Raw genomic sequence first — 15,274 nt, 5'->3', positions numbered from 1 at the left:
AATGTTGCACACGTATTGAGTTCCGGTGACACTTTTATAATATTTTTGAAGAAAAAAAATCAAATTAGCGGATCCAATATGGCGGATTTTTTAATATAAGAAGAGATTTGGTTGAAATTTAAAACTTTGGGTTCTTTATAAGGACGCTTGAGATACTTACCTTCAATTGGCCCGTTTTAAAACATCCTGTAAAGATAGGGTAGGTGTTCATTTAAGTTTCAAACGAAATAAATAAACAAGCTAACATCAGAATACTTATGTAGGTATTTATTCATGCCTCCATATAATTAGTTTGTTTTTATTGGCTGTTTTAAAATTAAGGTTTATCTTTTTTAATGTATAATACAATTTCATAAGCAGATATAATTTAGTTACATATTTTAGGGGAAAACTAGTACATGGATGTTTGAAATTAATTTGTTTGCATATTATATATATTTCTTTAATAAAATGTCTTGTCCCATATTCTTCATAATATTTACTAAAAACAAGTTCTAATGAAGAAACAAAAGATACAAAATTGTCATGTGACATCTGAAGATTGCCAAAAATATCTAAATTATTATTTTCACTCTTTATTATTTTCATAGGCACGTAAATGGCAAAACAACGATGTATCATCTAACTCACTGTGTGCCTTTGCATATTTGGTACATATATCACATGAATGTATACTCAAACATTTTTTTATTAAATATCCACAAACGTATCGTAAAATATTTTGCGTCCTGGCGAAACATAACTCCGGCTTTTGCACATTCTTGAGGCACAAACTGAACCAGTACTCTTTGAAGTTATTATAAATAATGTACCTAGCACAACAAATATTTAATAACTATTCCAGACTATTCGCTCCGTTCAGTTATAAAACAACACAAACTACAATATTCAATATTTACGAATGACGAACAGCTACTGCTCTCAGCAAAACGCAAAACATAAGTGAACTGCGAACGCCAGTGCGTTGACAGGTTCTACCGCTATTTTTAGGCGATGTTTCCCGCGCAAACTCTAAGTTAGGCTTCTGGTTGATATCTATTCTTGTGATACTAGTATTGATTGTATTGATCTATGGATTATTCTTCTTTGTCCAAAATATGGCTTCTTATCATTAAGACCTCGGGCCAGTTTTAATGACCACAGAATCCAAAAAGATTTTTCTTGTAACAATGGCTATGTACCAGTGAGAATTTGTCAAGAAGACTGAAATGTCAAATCAGAACCTAACCAACTTTACTTCATTTTTTCACAGATTTACAGTATGCATTTGCATTTATCATAAAAAATATTACTAAATTGTAAATATTTCACATAATGGGTAAAAAGAGCAAACAAGGAGGCCTCTCTTTGGGTCGTTCTTTAGTTAAGGATCGATTTGGACATCATACAGGCAGGAAAATGGTCGCAAACGATTCAATGGTAACTTACTGTATTTGTTTTATTTTGTCATAACTTTAATAATGTTATTATTTATAGTTACATACTACAGAATTAGATGATGGCTACGAATGGGGAAGGTTAAATTTACAGTCAGTTACTGAAGAATCGTCATTTCAAGAATTTTTATCCACGGCTGAGTTAGCAGGTACAGAGTTTCAAGCTGAAAAATTGAACATAAAATTTGTAAATCCACGTTCAAATGTCGGATTATTAAGTAAGGAAGAGTTTAAAAACGCGAAAGACATGCATAGAAAGTTTAAAACATCATTAAGAATTCCTAGAAGGTAAGAATTGTGTTTATATTGTTATACGCTATATTTTCTATTCTACATTCTGTATAGACCTCCTTGGACATCTGATATGTCTGCAACAGAACTAGACAGAAACGAAAAAGACAGCTTTTTAGAGTGGAGAAGATCTTTAGTAGCTTTACAAGAAAATGAGGGAATATTACTTACACCATACGAAAAGAATTTGGAGTTTTGGAGGCAACTTTGGAGAGTTATTGAGAGAAGTGATGTGATTGTTCAAATAGTTGATGCAAGAAACCCATTGCTATTTCGCTGTGAAGATTTAGAGAAATATGTCAAAGAAGTATCGGAGAACAAAATCAATTTAATCCTGATAAACAAGGCAGATTTTCTTACAGAAAGTCAAAGAGAAATATGGGCTAAATATTTTGATTCAATAAATTTACAAGCTGTATTTTACTCAGCTTTAGATGAAAAAAATAATGTTTGTATTGATGAAAGTGAAGAAATAGTAGATTTTAAGGTACTAAAGGAGAATATAGAATCCTTGGAAGAAGCTGTTGAGGAAAAAGCTGTTATTTTAGAAAATATACTGGGAAAAATACAAGAACAGTTTGGGGAAACGAGTTTAAGTGAAGTAAAACGACAGAACTCACCCGAATTACTTAGTAAAGAACAGTTAATAGATTTATTCAGAACTATTCACACTGGGCCTAAGGTAACAGAAGGTATTACAACAATTGGACTTGTTGGGTACCCAAATGTAGGAAAAAGTTCGACAATAAACTCATTGTTATCTGCTAAAAAAGTCTCTGTTTCTGCCACACCAGGAAAAACCAAGCATTTCCAAACATTGTTCCTTGACGAAGATATTTTATTATGTGATTGCCCGGGCTTGGTGATGCCCAGTTTTGTATTTACTAAAGCCGAAATGATTTTGAACGGTATTCTACCAATTGATCAGATGAGGGATCATGTGCCTCCGGTTAATTTAGTTACATCATTAATTCCACGGCATGTTATTGAAGACAAATATGGAATTATGATACCTAAGCCTTTGGAAGGTGAGGATCCTGATAGGAGTCCTACCGCTGAAGAGTTGCTCAATGCTTATGCCTGTAAGTATATCATAAAATAAAAAAAAACAGCTTCATAGTGGTCTATGTTTATTTTTAATACAGATAATAGGGGATTTATGACAGCTAATGGCCAACCTGATAACCCTAGAGGTGCTAGATACATTCTAAAGGATTATATGAATGGAAAATTGTTATACTGTCATGCTCCACCGGATGTGGAACAGGAAATTTTCCATAATTGGCCGGAAAAGCTTAAAACTAAACTTGAACATGAAAGAGTTCTTCCTCCCAGAGAACTCAGAGCGATTAGGGTAAGTTTTTTTAATCTCTGCTAGCTATAGTTTGGATATTGAACGAATACTTTTTATATTTTTATTCAAGAGCAATAAAGTGACATCTGGGGATATAGACAAAGTATTTTTTTCTGGAAATAATCAAACAGTGCATTCGAAAGGAGTCCAGGGTAAATCTGTAGGATTATCAGGCCAAGGGTGAGTTTTTAATGAAAAATACGATTTCAAGTCTATAAAATTGTTATTTTAGAGAGCCATCGCAAGATTTAGCTGCCAAACCATGGAAAACTGAGAATAGACATCGAAACAAGAAGAAAAAGGAAAAATTAAGAAGAGTTTACGCACATTTGGATCAGCATTAATAAAGTTGTTATAAAAATAATTATTTTTATGTATATATACAAGGTATTTCTTAAATAATAAGTGCAATTATTTTAGCTGCTAGTATATTTTTACCCCCAGAATCATGCCTTGGTTTTTTTTATTTTCGGTATATTTTAGAAAACTTTAGAGCCCCCGGTTCATCTGAAATTTTTTCAGAACATAGCGTGCAACGTTGCCTCTCTGTGGATAACCTTCATTCTTAATTATCGTTAATTAGACTCAAAATAAATTAAAGAAATTTTCAGAAAAAGAAAAATATAAAAATGGAAAATATGTGTACTTATTAAAGGAGCATCCTGTATATTTGTTATTTTTTTAATAAATTGTTCAGAATATTTCTATTGATTCTTAATTAAATTACACAATATAATTTATTTCCACACTCCACCACAGAATTAAGTTACATACAATAACTAGAAAATCCCATATAAGTCAAAAATATAATCCACTTTTATGTATACATATTTGTTTTCCCTAAAACTAGTTAAAGACAATGCTATGTAAAATAGGCCTCTGGCATTTCTCTTCAAAAGCATGCAAAACCTCTTCAATATCGTTATCCAAATCTTCGGTCTTTGCTATCTGTAAGTCAAAAAAAAAAATTAGAATCATATAAACAGAAAATATATTTATTATTATTTCATATATACGTACCTGCATACACATATCACTTATTAAAAACGCCCCTATAGTAGCTTCCTCTAAATTGTCCTGAATATCTATATTAATAACATGCACAATTGAATTGTCCGATGGCGTTTTATTTTCCATGTATTCCAGAACTTGATCGTATACTCTTTCCTCGCAAGTAATCAAAATGTGAAACTTGTCTTTCGTTTCTTGAAACTTCTCTGGATGACTCTTAATCCTTCTGTTCCTGTCGAGAGTGTGCAATAACCCGTTTTGGGTGTATCTATTATAAAAAATTAAAGAAAATAATGATTTCTACTGTATTTTTTCGTAGTAAATGGCTAAAGGATACAGTGATTTATCTTTCTCAAGCAAATCGTGGTATATGTCATTGTAAGAAGTACCAAACTCGTAAACGTTGGGTTTGTCTATAGCAGAGCCCGGAATTTTTACTTTCTCGCCAGTACCAAACGAGTGTACGTCGAAACCCTTCTTTGATAAGAAGGCATGAGCTTCCATGCTCCTGTTCATGTTGCTGGAACATATTACCGCTATTTTTAGCCCGCTAATCGTAGCCATAATGAAATAAGTGCGAAATACAAAAAACAAGTAAAATTTTCTAAAGATAAATAGTTCGGAAACTACAAAATAAGTTTCAGCATTATTTTATTCTTCCTTTTTCTAATTAGAACTGTGATAAATAGTAGTGGAATAGTGGAATATAAAAAAATAAACCCTATTTATTTTTATGACGTTTCAGCAAAAGCCACAGGTTATTTATTGAATTCTTCTTCTTTTGAAATTTTCTTTTTAGTCTTTTACAGAAATCTGTAAAAGTCAAAATAAAAGAAGAATTTATATGACGTCTGACACACACTGTGGCCGGATAGCTCTAGCAGCTGTGGACATGAAACAAAGTTATCACTACCACAGATTACCGATTATAATTTTTTATATATGAAAATGTGTACTGGCCAGTAAATTTATAAGAAGATTTTATATGTCAACCACAGATTAGGAAAAATCATGTGATTTTTATATATGAAAAACTACCAATCAGCTGTGATTTGTAACAATTGAAAGGGCTTATCGAATATTTTGACAGTGACAGTTAATTTTTTATAAACTTATGCAAGCTATGCAATTTTGTGTTTGTTGTGTGTAAAAAAACTGCATCTTTATGCGTTTTCTTTGAAAGTTTATATGGAATTTATATTCGATTAAAATCTTTCAAGTAATTCAATATTTATTATAGACCGGAAACGAAATATTGAGGAGTTTTACGAAATATTATGAGGAATATACCTTTTTAAAGCTTGTCTGGAATTTGTTTACCTTTGTTGTTGTATCGCGTTGTAAATAGAAACATTTACATTTTATTAATCAGAATTAAAAGTAAGCGTTAAGATGCCGATTAGAAGACACTGTGATCCCATAAATATAAAAAGAATATGGGATGCAATAAGATATTTGGGTGTACAGCATTTGTCTTGTGATATAAGTAGAATAACGAAGTATTTCCAGAAAATAGAGGACTGTACACAGGCTCAAGTAGAGCAGTATCTCCAGCAAGCCCTTCAAGACGGCATGATATCGTAAGTCTTTAATTTACATGTAAAAAAACAAACAAATATATAAAAATTTCAGAGCAAGAAACACCATGGACCTGGCTATTTCCACATACAAAATCATTGATCAACAACTGGTAAATTTGTGTATATCTTTTGTATTCCGATGTATAATTTAATTATGTGGAATTTTAGCCAGAATTTGACGGTAAAGATTGGTACTGCTTCGAATGTCACTTGGCAGGCGATGTAATTTCTTGTAATGAGTGCTTTAGAGTGTTTCACAAAGATTGTATTAAGACTGCAAAGAAAAAGTTTGAAATTCAAAAGTCCAGGTAATTTTTTTAAAGGTAAAAACGTTTTCAGATATTGTTTAGTATGGATTTTTAGTTATCAAAAGCAGATAGGAAGTTCTGAGCTAAACAGTTCTATTAAAAATAATGGTCAGCCTCTAGAAGTAGAGTGTGATGTTGATTTGACTTCATCATCTGACAGTTCAGATGAATACATTAATAACTATGTGTATAATGAAAATTTATGCAGCATCTGTAACATAATCAACATTGATCAGTGTGATTTAGAAAAAGCTGAAGTTAATTATTTGTTACGATTTGTTTTGCATCGGGTCAGGGCTTGGGTAAGTTGCTTAGTAGTCAAATAAATTGCATACAGGGTGAGTTAAAAGTTACTTTAGTTGCCAGATACCATAACCCATACAATGGCCGAAGAGGATAGACCAGCATTTTTGACAGACACAGAACTGACCTGGAGAGCTAACCAGTTATTTTTTGAACATCGTGATATGTCTGTGATTGAAGTGAACTTAAACACAAACTCTTACAGTGTAATGTCGGAATTTTTGGCTGATATTTTAACTGTTCAACATAATGTTGCTATATTTCATGGGAGTAAGTACCATAAGTCATTTTAAAGGCTACTGTGAATTTTTTTTAGGAAAATGTGACTTATTTCAAAGTTTTATTTTATTTTTAGTGGAGTCTCAGGAATATCAGGCTGCCGAGTACGTTGTAAGAGATACATTACATGACATATCAGAGCTTAAGAATTGTTCGGACTGTTACAGGCACAGTAACGAGAAAATAAATCTAAAATGGTTTACTTTGCCTTGTAGGAGGTCTCATAAGCTGGTTTGGGCCAAACAAAAGGGGTATCCTTATTGGCCGGCTAAAGTAAGATTAAAAAAAAGACTTATTTTTCATAATTCTTTAATTGCGTAATTTATAATTTTTATACAGGGTGTTCCTTAATGACATGCTAATATTTAAGGGGGTGATTCTTGGACGTATTCTAAGAAAAAAACTTCATATGAATTTATCCCCTGGTGGTAACATTTTTTAAAAGTAACATTTTTTGATGTAGAATGACTTAATTTTTTTAAGCAAAAACTATGCGTTGGACGAAAAATTAAAGAGATAAAAATTGTTTAGAAATGAAAGAAGATTTTGAAAATAATATTTATTTAAAGAGAAATCGGTGGCGTACCATTTTCTTCTTCAAAAATATTCAAAATAAAACTCGTATAGACGCCACTGGTTAGGACAACAGGTTTTGGTGTACAAAGAAACTTTGTTAATAAATAAAATTTCTTTGTACACCAAAAAAGGAATTTTGAGGCATAGGAGACGTGTATCAAGTTTCAGAGTTATTATGAAAAAAAAATTATTTTTAATTTAGAAAACCACCCTGTATCTCAACAGTTAAGATGTTTAATATACAGAGTGATCCGAACTGTATTCCGGAAACTTCGGCAGCATATTCTGCAGTCAGACAAAAATAAGTAAATAAGTTCGTATAAATGTATGTCCTAAAATGCTTAGTTTCGGATATACAGGGCGTACAAGTTTCATTTTTATTTCGATTTTTTCCAAATAATTTATGAAGTAATGACAATATTTAGATGAAAATTTGTGTCTGGGAATTTTTTGACATGAGAAATTTGATTTTGATGTCAATATAATAATAATAATAATAATAATAATAAATGGTCTTTATTAATAATTAATCAATTACAACAATGTATTAATTAATTACATAGGCGAAGTCTAGCTCACAGAGCCATTTATACTTACCGCTTAAGCGCCACCTACATATCTTTAAACTGGTTTGAAGAGTAATAACTTTCCGTCCGTACCTTTTTTTTTTTTTTTTAGTAAAAAAATATTTATTTAACATAAATTTCATATACGTAAACATGGTCTCTTTTCTTTCTCTAAACAGTGTATATATCAAACACTGGTATTGAGAACTTAAATAAAAAAAAATAAACAGGTATTCTATTTACAATAATTTAAACTTACACTATATATTTATATATTAACTCAATACCTGTCATCATTGACATAAATTAAACATGTTGACTAAATATTTACTAGGCTGGAATCATAAATTTGAACTATTTTGTGCCAAAAGTTCGATAGAAACTGTTTTATCATCATTTTTTCTCTGAAGAATAAATATATGATTAATTTAAAAAAATAAATATTTCCTATCTACTCAACGTGTTTATTTTTTGTCAATGACATGTATTGACTATTTCCATTCTAAATACCTTAAGAACGGTTGCTCGTAGCGATTTTTACTGTACAGGGTGGGTCAAATTCGACGCTTTTAAATGGAAACACCCTTTTCTATAGGAGATAAACGAAAACTAATATCGGTGTCTGGAGCTCAATTTTCATCAAAAACACGATGGTGAAAACCGCACATCAATATCTGTTACCGTTTCGGAGTTACGGGGTGTTTTTTTCAAAAATGTGCATTTTTAACAAATCGCTGTAACTTTTTTACTATGGAAAATTTTGTATTTCTATGAAAACATTTCCAAAGCACCTTTTTACGTAGAATTTAATGGTTTAAGTATATATTTTTTTAAATTAATAATTTAAGAGTTATCAACAGAAAAATTGATTTTTTATTTGGGACACCCTCTATATTTTTAATTAACTGAAAAGAATTTAAAATTACCTTTCCAAAAATATAGCACACTTGATATTTTGTTATAATCCTCTTCGAAATACAGAATTTTTAAAAGTTCGCCACTTTTAACCAGTAAGCTTTGGACCCCTTATTGATGATATGCCCTTAATGGAACTCGAAAACATATTTTTCTAGCAAGACGACGCACCGCCTCTGAACGCTGAAGTTACCAGCAAATTTTTTTCAAAGAATAATTGAATAGCTAACCAAGATGTTGGCCGTCAAGGCCGCCTGACTTAGTGCCCTTGGATCTAATCCTAAGGATATATTTGCGGAAGAATAAAGGTTCCTTATTCTTCCGTATAATCTAGATAAGAATTAGAAATACTTAGCAGTTATAAGAGGGTATCTTTCACCCCCACGAGTTAATGAATTCCGCGAGAAATGTTCAAAAACTGCCCCGTCTGTCCATAACAGAAGCGGTCGATATATTGAACACCTGTAGCAAAATCTCATGTCTTGATTTGCTATTTATTTTTATTGTTATTAGATATAGTTTAAATGTGTTGATGTTGGTTAAATATATTTTAAATTGTTATAAAATTCTGCATCTCTCATAGTAAATATTATTTTCGTTTTAATTGATGCTCACAGCTAGAATTTTTTTGCATTACAGCCGGTGCCGTTCAAAGCCTACTTATTTAAAGTGGCCGAATTTTTATATACTCTATATCTCGAAGAGGAATCGAGCAAAAGTGTGTTATATTTTTGGAAAGGTAATTTTAAATTCTTTTCAATAAATTAACAATATACAGGGTGTCCCATATAAAAAATCAAATTTTCTGTTGATAATTCTTAAATTATTAATTTTAAAAAAATTATACTTAAACCATTAAATTCTACGTAAACAGGTACTTTGGAAATGTTTTCATAAAAATACAAAATTTTCCATAGCAAAAAAGTTACAGCGATTTGTTAAAAATGCATATTTTTGAAAAAAAAACCGGAACTCCGAAACGGTAACAGATATCGATATGCGGTTTTCACCATCATGTTTTTGACAAAAATTGAGCTCCAGACACCGATATTAGTTTTTGTCTATCTCCTATAGAAAAGTGTGTTTCCATTTAAAAGCGTCGAATTTGACCCACCCTGTACAAGTCACGGAAATGTATATTTTTTCACTCAGTAGTTTTATACAGGTACGGACGAAAAGTTTCTTTAAAAGAGTTAAAACACATGTAGGTGGCGTCACCTACAAATAGGAGATATTTTGACATCAAAATCAAATTTCTCATGTCAAAAAAGTCCCAGACACCAATTTTCATCCAAATATTGACGTTACTTCAGAAGTTATTAGGAAAAAATCGTAATAAAAAGAAACTTCTATACCCTGTATCTGCGAAACTAAAAAATTTAGGACATACATTTATACAAACTTTTTTGCTTATTTTTATCTGCAGAATATGCTGCCGAAGTTTCCGGAATACAGTTCGGACCACCCTGTGTACATTAAAATAAAGTTTTTTTCCCTAGAATAGGTCTAAGGATCACCCCCTTTTATAATAGCACTTCATTAAGGAACACCCTGTATAGTTCTTCCCGCGTAACATTTTTTCGTCATTTTTTTAGGTTATTAGAGAAAGTCCGACCCACTGTGACGTCAGATTTTTTGGCGGTAAACACGAGAGATCGTTGATCCCCAAATCCTCAGTAAAACCCATCGAGACGACCAAAGAAGCCCTAAAGGTATTTTGGTTAAGCTAATTCATAGATAGTGTATACAGCGTGAGCTAAAAGTAATTTAAAACGGAAATTTTAGGTTAAGCAGTCGTCTGCGTTCATGAAATCGTACGAAGAACTGAAATACCATCAGAAACTGCTGTCCGACCCGAAAGAACTGGAAAAAGTCAGGTCGGACGTTAAAGGAAAGAAATCCTTAAGACCCAAGAATTTAACGCCGTTAGATAATAGTTTTTCGAGCGGTGGTTCTCTTAATCTGTCATTTAATTCGGAAAATTCGGCAATTGCTAGTCCTGCGCAAAAGAGAAACAAGCGCCTAAGCGGTACGGTGGTACTCGTTTTATTATTTTTTGAGGTAGGAAAAAATCTTGTTTTTATATTTCAGATATGTCAAATGGTAGACCGGAAGCGAAGAAATCGAGGACGGACTCTGTCCAGGATGTTGCGGACAGCGTGATCAATATTTCGGACTGTGAAGAAGAAGAACCGGACTATTCTTTTAGGTCGAATGTATCACAAAATGGTTCTAGGTGAGTTAGGTTAGGGGCTCTGTCTACACATAACGTTCTACCTGTCAGTTTTGTCTGTCAAAACGGAAGTTTAAAACGGACGATATATAGTTTTATTGTAAAACTGAATGATCCCGTCACAGTTCTCTAGGGGCTTGGTGCATTCTCCGCCGGTGCTGCCACCATCGGAGAACATCGTAAACAACTAGTATATACAAATACACGTGTTTAAATAACGAGTATACCAAAAATTTATTATTTAATTATTGTAAAAGTGTTAGGAAGTATAATTTGTGAAAATTTTTAAAATAAAAATAAAGTAAATATTTTGGTATCTTTAGAAGGTCTAACTAGTATTATAATTTATTATTCCAGTTAAAAAAAGACTTTTTTGATGAGTTCAACTACGGTATAGCGAGCATAGTTTTAATCACCGGTTTTGCTAGTGGGGCATAATTGGGGCTATTTCGGTTATAACGAAATTTTTTAAAGGCACATAGGTAATTATAATTTTAGAAGATGTTCATAAAACATTAAATCACTAGTTGATTAAAAAAAGTATACCATTAATATTGCAAATTATATATTTTATCCTCTCATAGTATGTCTATTTAATTTTTTGATTATGTAACGAGCACTTTATTTACTCACTTGTTTCGTCGAACTGCTTGAATACATTTTTGCTTCAAATCGGTGTGAGAAACTATGAATTTATAAAATGTTGTTTCGGGAGAGTTGAATATCCGGGAAAGTTGAATTATTGAATTTTATTGCACCCAACAACGCCCTAATTGCGCTCTCTCCTTTACGCGTTAACAATTTTTCGACAATTTTATTAACATTTGAAATTGTCACGTCACAACACAACACGACGCCTAGTTTGAATTCTTTTTCACTTATTTTTTACTACCCAAAACAGCGTTACATCACACGAACCTCGTACCTGAGTGTTTTATAGTCTCAATAACTGCACTAGCAAAAAACTAAAATAGTTATTAAATATTACGACAAAACCACGATTTCAATATTATTTTAATGCGTTCAACATGACGGCGGCGTGAAATATGTACTGATAATTTCTGATTTTTGCCGTTGAAGCGCTGCGGTCGGAATCGGTTGAAATCAACTGAAATGCACCAAGCCTAGACGGTCTTCCCTCTTAAGTCTTAATCCAATTCAAGTAAACCGGATCGTTTTTTTTTGTTTTATTAGATACGTTTTGACTGAACAGGTAAAACGTTACGTGTAGACAGAGCTTTAAAATTTAAACTTTAGTCACTGTTTTTCAATTCAAATTTCATTTTATTCAACATATTTTGTTTGTTTTTAAACGTTTTTATGTTGTTTATTTCAACAGATTCGACGACCATCAGCAAGTCAGTAGTTCGACAGAAAATTGCACTGTTTCGAGTCACGATGCGGAAATGCAACAATTGGACCAACCTTACAGCGATTCTGTCGAAAAAGTAAGTTAAAATCACTCAAAATTAATTCATCATCAATTTATACCCCAGAAAAGTAAGTAAACATAGATGCTCTCTAACTCACAGAAATAAGTACACCTAGAGGAGCTCTAAATTATTTTTTGTCGATCTCACTCTTCCCTCTTTTCATCTCTTATTGTTGCTACATTCACGGTATTCGTGTATTGCAAACTTTAACACATTATACAGGGTGTCCCATAAGTATCTCGTAAACCAGAAGAGATACAAAGGTAATTAAATTAATATCAATTTAATCTTTTTAAATAATGATCTGGATTTTTTTTTGACTCACGAGCTAGCGATATTAAAAGTGATAAGAATCGCACGATCGCGCAAACACCAAAAATATTTGATTTAAAGCTAAGAAAATCATTATAATAAACTTGATACTGTACCTGTGTACCAATATCCTCTGGTTGTGTGCCAGGAAGAAAATTTTAATACGTATTTTCATCCATAGCTTTGTAGCTTTTGAGTAACGGTCTAGGTAAAGCATCTAGCTCATTTGCTAGCTCAGAATTAGAATTATTAGAGTTAAGCAACTCGCATTTTCATTGGATGACATTGTCATATTTATTTCAAACCAATAATCAACGAAAATATTCGTATAATTTAAAAAAAATACTGTAAATCACGATAAATACTGAACAAAACATGTAAACAAAAACAGACCAAACGAATTTTTGGTTAGGTTCAAAATTTCTTCTTTTCTTAAATAAATTTTAAGGGGCGTTAACATTATTAGGCATTTGCATAAAAGTGTGTATTTTGGGTGGTATTCCACAAAATTTGCAGGCTATTGAGGAAACAGAAAATGTACAGATTACAGAAATAAATTAAAAATCTACACTAATATATAAAATTACCACCTTAAGTGACTGACTCACTGATTAATCACGATCCTGCTCAAACCACTCAACCTAAGAAGCTCAATTTTGGCATACAGGTTGATTCTAGGGTGTAGATGTTCGATAAGAAGGGATTTTTCGTAATTCCAGTTCCAAGGGGGTGAAACCACCCCTCAAATATTACAATATTTTTTATTTAAAGAAACGGTCAAGTTTCCAAAAAAACGCTTAAACACTTATATTTTATTTTGTTTTTTACATATTTTAAGATTTTTTAAAAATGTATACAGGGTGTTTCGAAAAATCTGGTCATCGATTAATCACGATCCTGCTTAAAGCGCTTGACGTAAAAAGCTGATTTTTGGAAAACGGATTGACTTTAGGGTGTAGAGGTTCGATAAGAAGGGATTTTTCGAAACTCGAATTCTAAGGGGGTGAAACCACCACTCAAATAGAATATTTTTTATTTAAAAACCGGTGAGTTTTTCGGAAAAACTCTTAAACACGTATATTTTATTTTGTCGTTTTAGATATTTTAAGATTTTTTAAAAATTTATACAGGATGTTTCATAAAATATGACCATTGAGTAATCACGATTCTGCTTAAACTGCTTGACGTTTAAAGCTGATTTTTGGCAAACGGTTTGACTGTGGGGTGTAGAGGTTCGATAAGGAGGGGTTTCTCGAATCTCAAGTTCCAAGAGGGTGAAAACGCCCCTCAAATATTACAATATTTGTTATTTAAAAAACGGTTAGTCTTTCGGGAAAACTCTGGGACACGCATAATTTATTTTGTTTTTTTATATATTTTGAAATTTTTTAAAAAATCATACAGGGTTTTCCAAAAAGTTGGGTAATTGATTAACCACGATTCTGCTTAAACTGCTTGACGTAAAAAGCTTATTTTTGGCAAACGGATTTTTCGAAAGGCAAATTCCAACGAGATGAAACTATCCCTCAAATATTACCTGATTATAAATTCAATATTCAATATTCAAATATTACCTTAAGTTATATAATAATATCGCCATATTGTTTTTTCTCATGCTGACATAAATGTTAGAAAATTTTATCCAGTTTGTATGTTAATGGAAATTCTTGCTTTGCTTTATCATCACCATTACAAATTATTAATTCGACGCGAACGAAGTCGCGGGTACACGCTAGTAATATTTATATTAAAACAGCATTATATGTCACTTATATGTTCTTCAAACCCATCAATTTAATAGCTGTTAGTAAGAAGCACACACAATTTTTTTTGATTTCAGATGAGGAGGAGACTAGAAACTCTGGCAGACAGAAACGTCGTAATCAGGTGTGCCATGAACTGTATGCAGCAAGAGATCGACAGGATCACTAACGATCACAACGATCACTTGAAGCGACTGTTCGAGTCACACAACGCCCAGATATCAGAGACCAAGAAGAAACAATGGGTAAGAATAATACCATACAATCGAGAGAAAAAAACGGTGTCGCGGTAGCTTTTGAAGTAAACATACTTAACGGTAATTTATGAATTTCAGTGTTACAACTGTGAGCAAGATGCTATATACCACTGCTGTTGGAACACAGCATACTGTTCACAAACGTGTCAACAGCAACACTGGCAAGCAGAACACAAAAAAGTGTGCAGACGCAAGCGGCAAAATTAAGAAAAAAATAAAATTTATTTTAAGGTTATACAGGGTGTTCAACCATATTTTAGCTAGTAGCCTATCTCTGTATATATTTGGTTACAGACAAGTTTAAACTGTGAAAGTTTTAGAACTTTGTCTAAAATCAGAATTGTCAAATTTTGACAGTTCTGTTGGTTTTGGAACTGTCATGCATCAGATCTGTCAAATTTTGACACTTCTGATGGATAACAGTTCTAAATTTTGACACAAGTTGCAATGTTTTTGTTAAAAAAAAAATAAAATTTCCAGTAATTTTAACTTTTTCTATAACAGAGATATCTCTTGGCTAAAATATACTTGTGAACGCCCTGTACATTATTCCCACTGTAGATTTAGTTTGTTAAGTTTACAGAAAACTTGCATCCTCTAAAAAATAGTGTACCACATGTATTTGTAAGATATTTCTTGTTTACAGTTAAAAATATG

The 15,274-nt window shown here is 32.0% G+C and overlaps 3 protein-coding genes across 3 annotated transcripts; 2 read left to right on the top strand and 1 right to left on the bottom strand.

Annotated features, from left to right (window-relative positions):
- Positions 1 to 1,201: 1,201 nt before the first annotated feature.
- Positions 1,202 to 3,782, top strand: LOC115878694 (large subunit GTPase 1 homolog). The gene is made up of 6 exons (XM_030895271.1): positions 1,202 to 1,419; positions 1,477 to 1,724; positions 1,782 to 2,809; positions 2,873 to 3,081; positions 3,152 to 3,261; positions 3,314 to 3,782. The coding sequence occupies exons 1-6, from the start codon at positions 1,315 to 1,317 to the stop codon at positions 3,423 to 3,425; spliced, it is 1,812 nt and encodes a 603-aa protein (XP_030751131.1). The 5' UTR covers positions 1,202 to 1,314; the 3' UTR covers positions 3,426 to 3,782.
- Positions 3,749 to 4,858, bottom strand: LOC115878695 (RNA polymerase II subunit A C-terminal domain phosphatase SSU72). The gene is made up of 3 exons (XM_030895273.1): positions 4,430 to 4,858; positions 4,102 to 4,360; positions 3,749 to 4,029 (listed from the first exon to the last, which is right to left on the bottom strand). Exons 1-3 carry the CDS (start codon positions 4,654 to 4,656, stop codon positions 3,928 to 3,930), a joined length of 588 nt encoding a protein of 195 aa, XP_030751133.1. The 5' UTR covers positions 4,657 to 4,858; the 3' UTR covers positions 3,749 to 3,927.
- A 335-nt stretch (positions 4,859 to 5,193) lies between these two features.
- On the top strand, positions 5,194 to 15,222 carry LOC115878691 (zinc finger MYND domain-containing protein 11-like). Its single transcript, XM_030895269.1, has 12 exons — positions 5,194 to 5,672; positions 5,725 to 5,782; positions 5,841 to 5,980; positions 6,036 to 6,282; positions 6,340 to 6,553; positions 6,639 to 6,835; positions 10,215 to 10,331; positions 10,405 to 10,648; positions 10,711 to 10,855; positions 12,192 to 12,300; positions 14,438 to 14,605; positions 14,696 to 15,222. The coding sequence occupies exons 1-12, from the start codon at positions 5,485 to 5,487 to the stop codon at positions 14,822 to 14,824; spliced, it is 1,956 nt and encodes a 651-aa protein (XP_030751129.1). The 5' UTR covers positions 5,194 to 5,484; the 3' UTR covers positions 14,825 to 15,222.
- The last annotated feature ends 52 nt before the right edge of the window (positions 15,223 to 15,274 follow it).

Source organism: Sitophilus oryzae, unplaced genomic scaffold, assembly GCF_002938485.1.
Source record: "Sitophilus oryzae breed Bouriz unplaced genomic scaffold, Soryzae_2.0 scaffold_1521_pilon_pilon, whole genome shotgun sequence".
In the NCBI taxonomy this organism is placed as follows: Eukaryota; Metazoa; Arthropoda; class Insecta; order Coleoptera; family Curculionidae; genus Sitophilus; species Sitophilus oryzae.
This window is presented reverse-complemented; position numbering and strand designations above follow the sequence as displayed.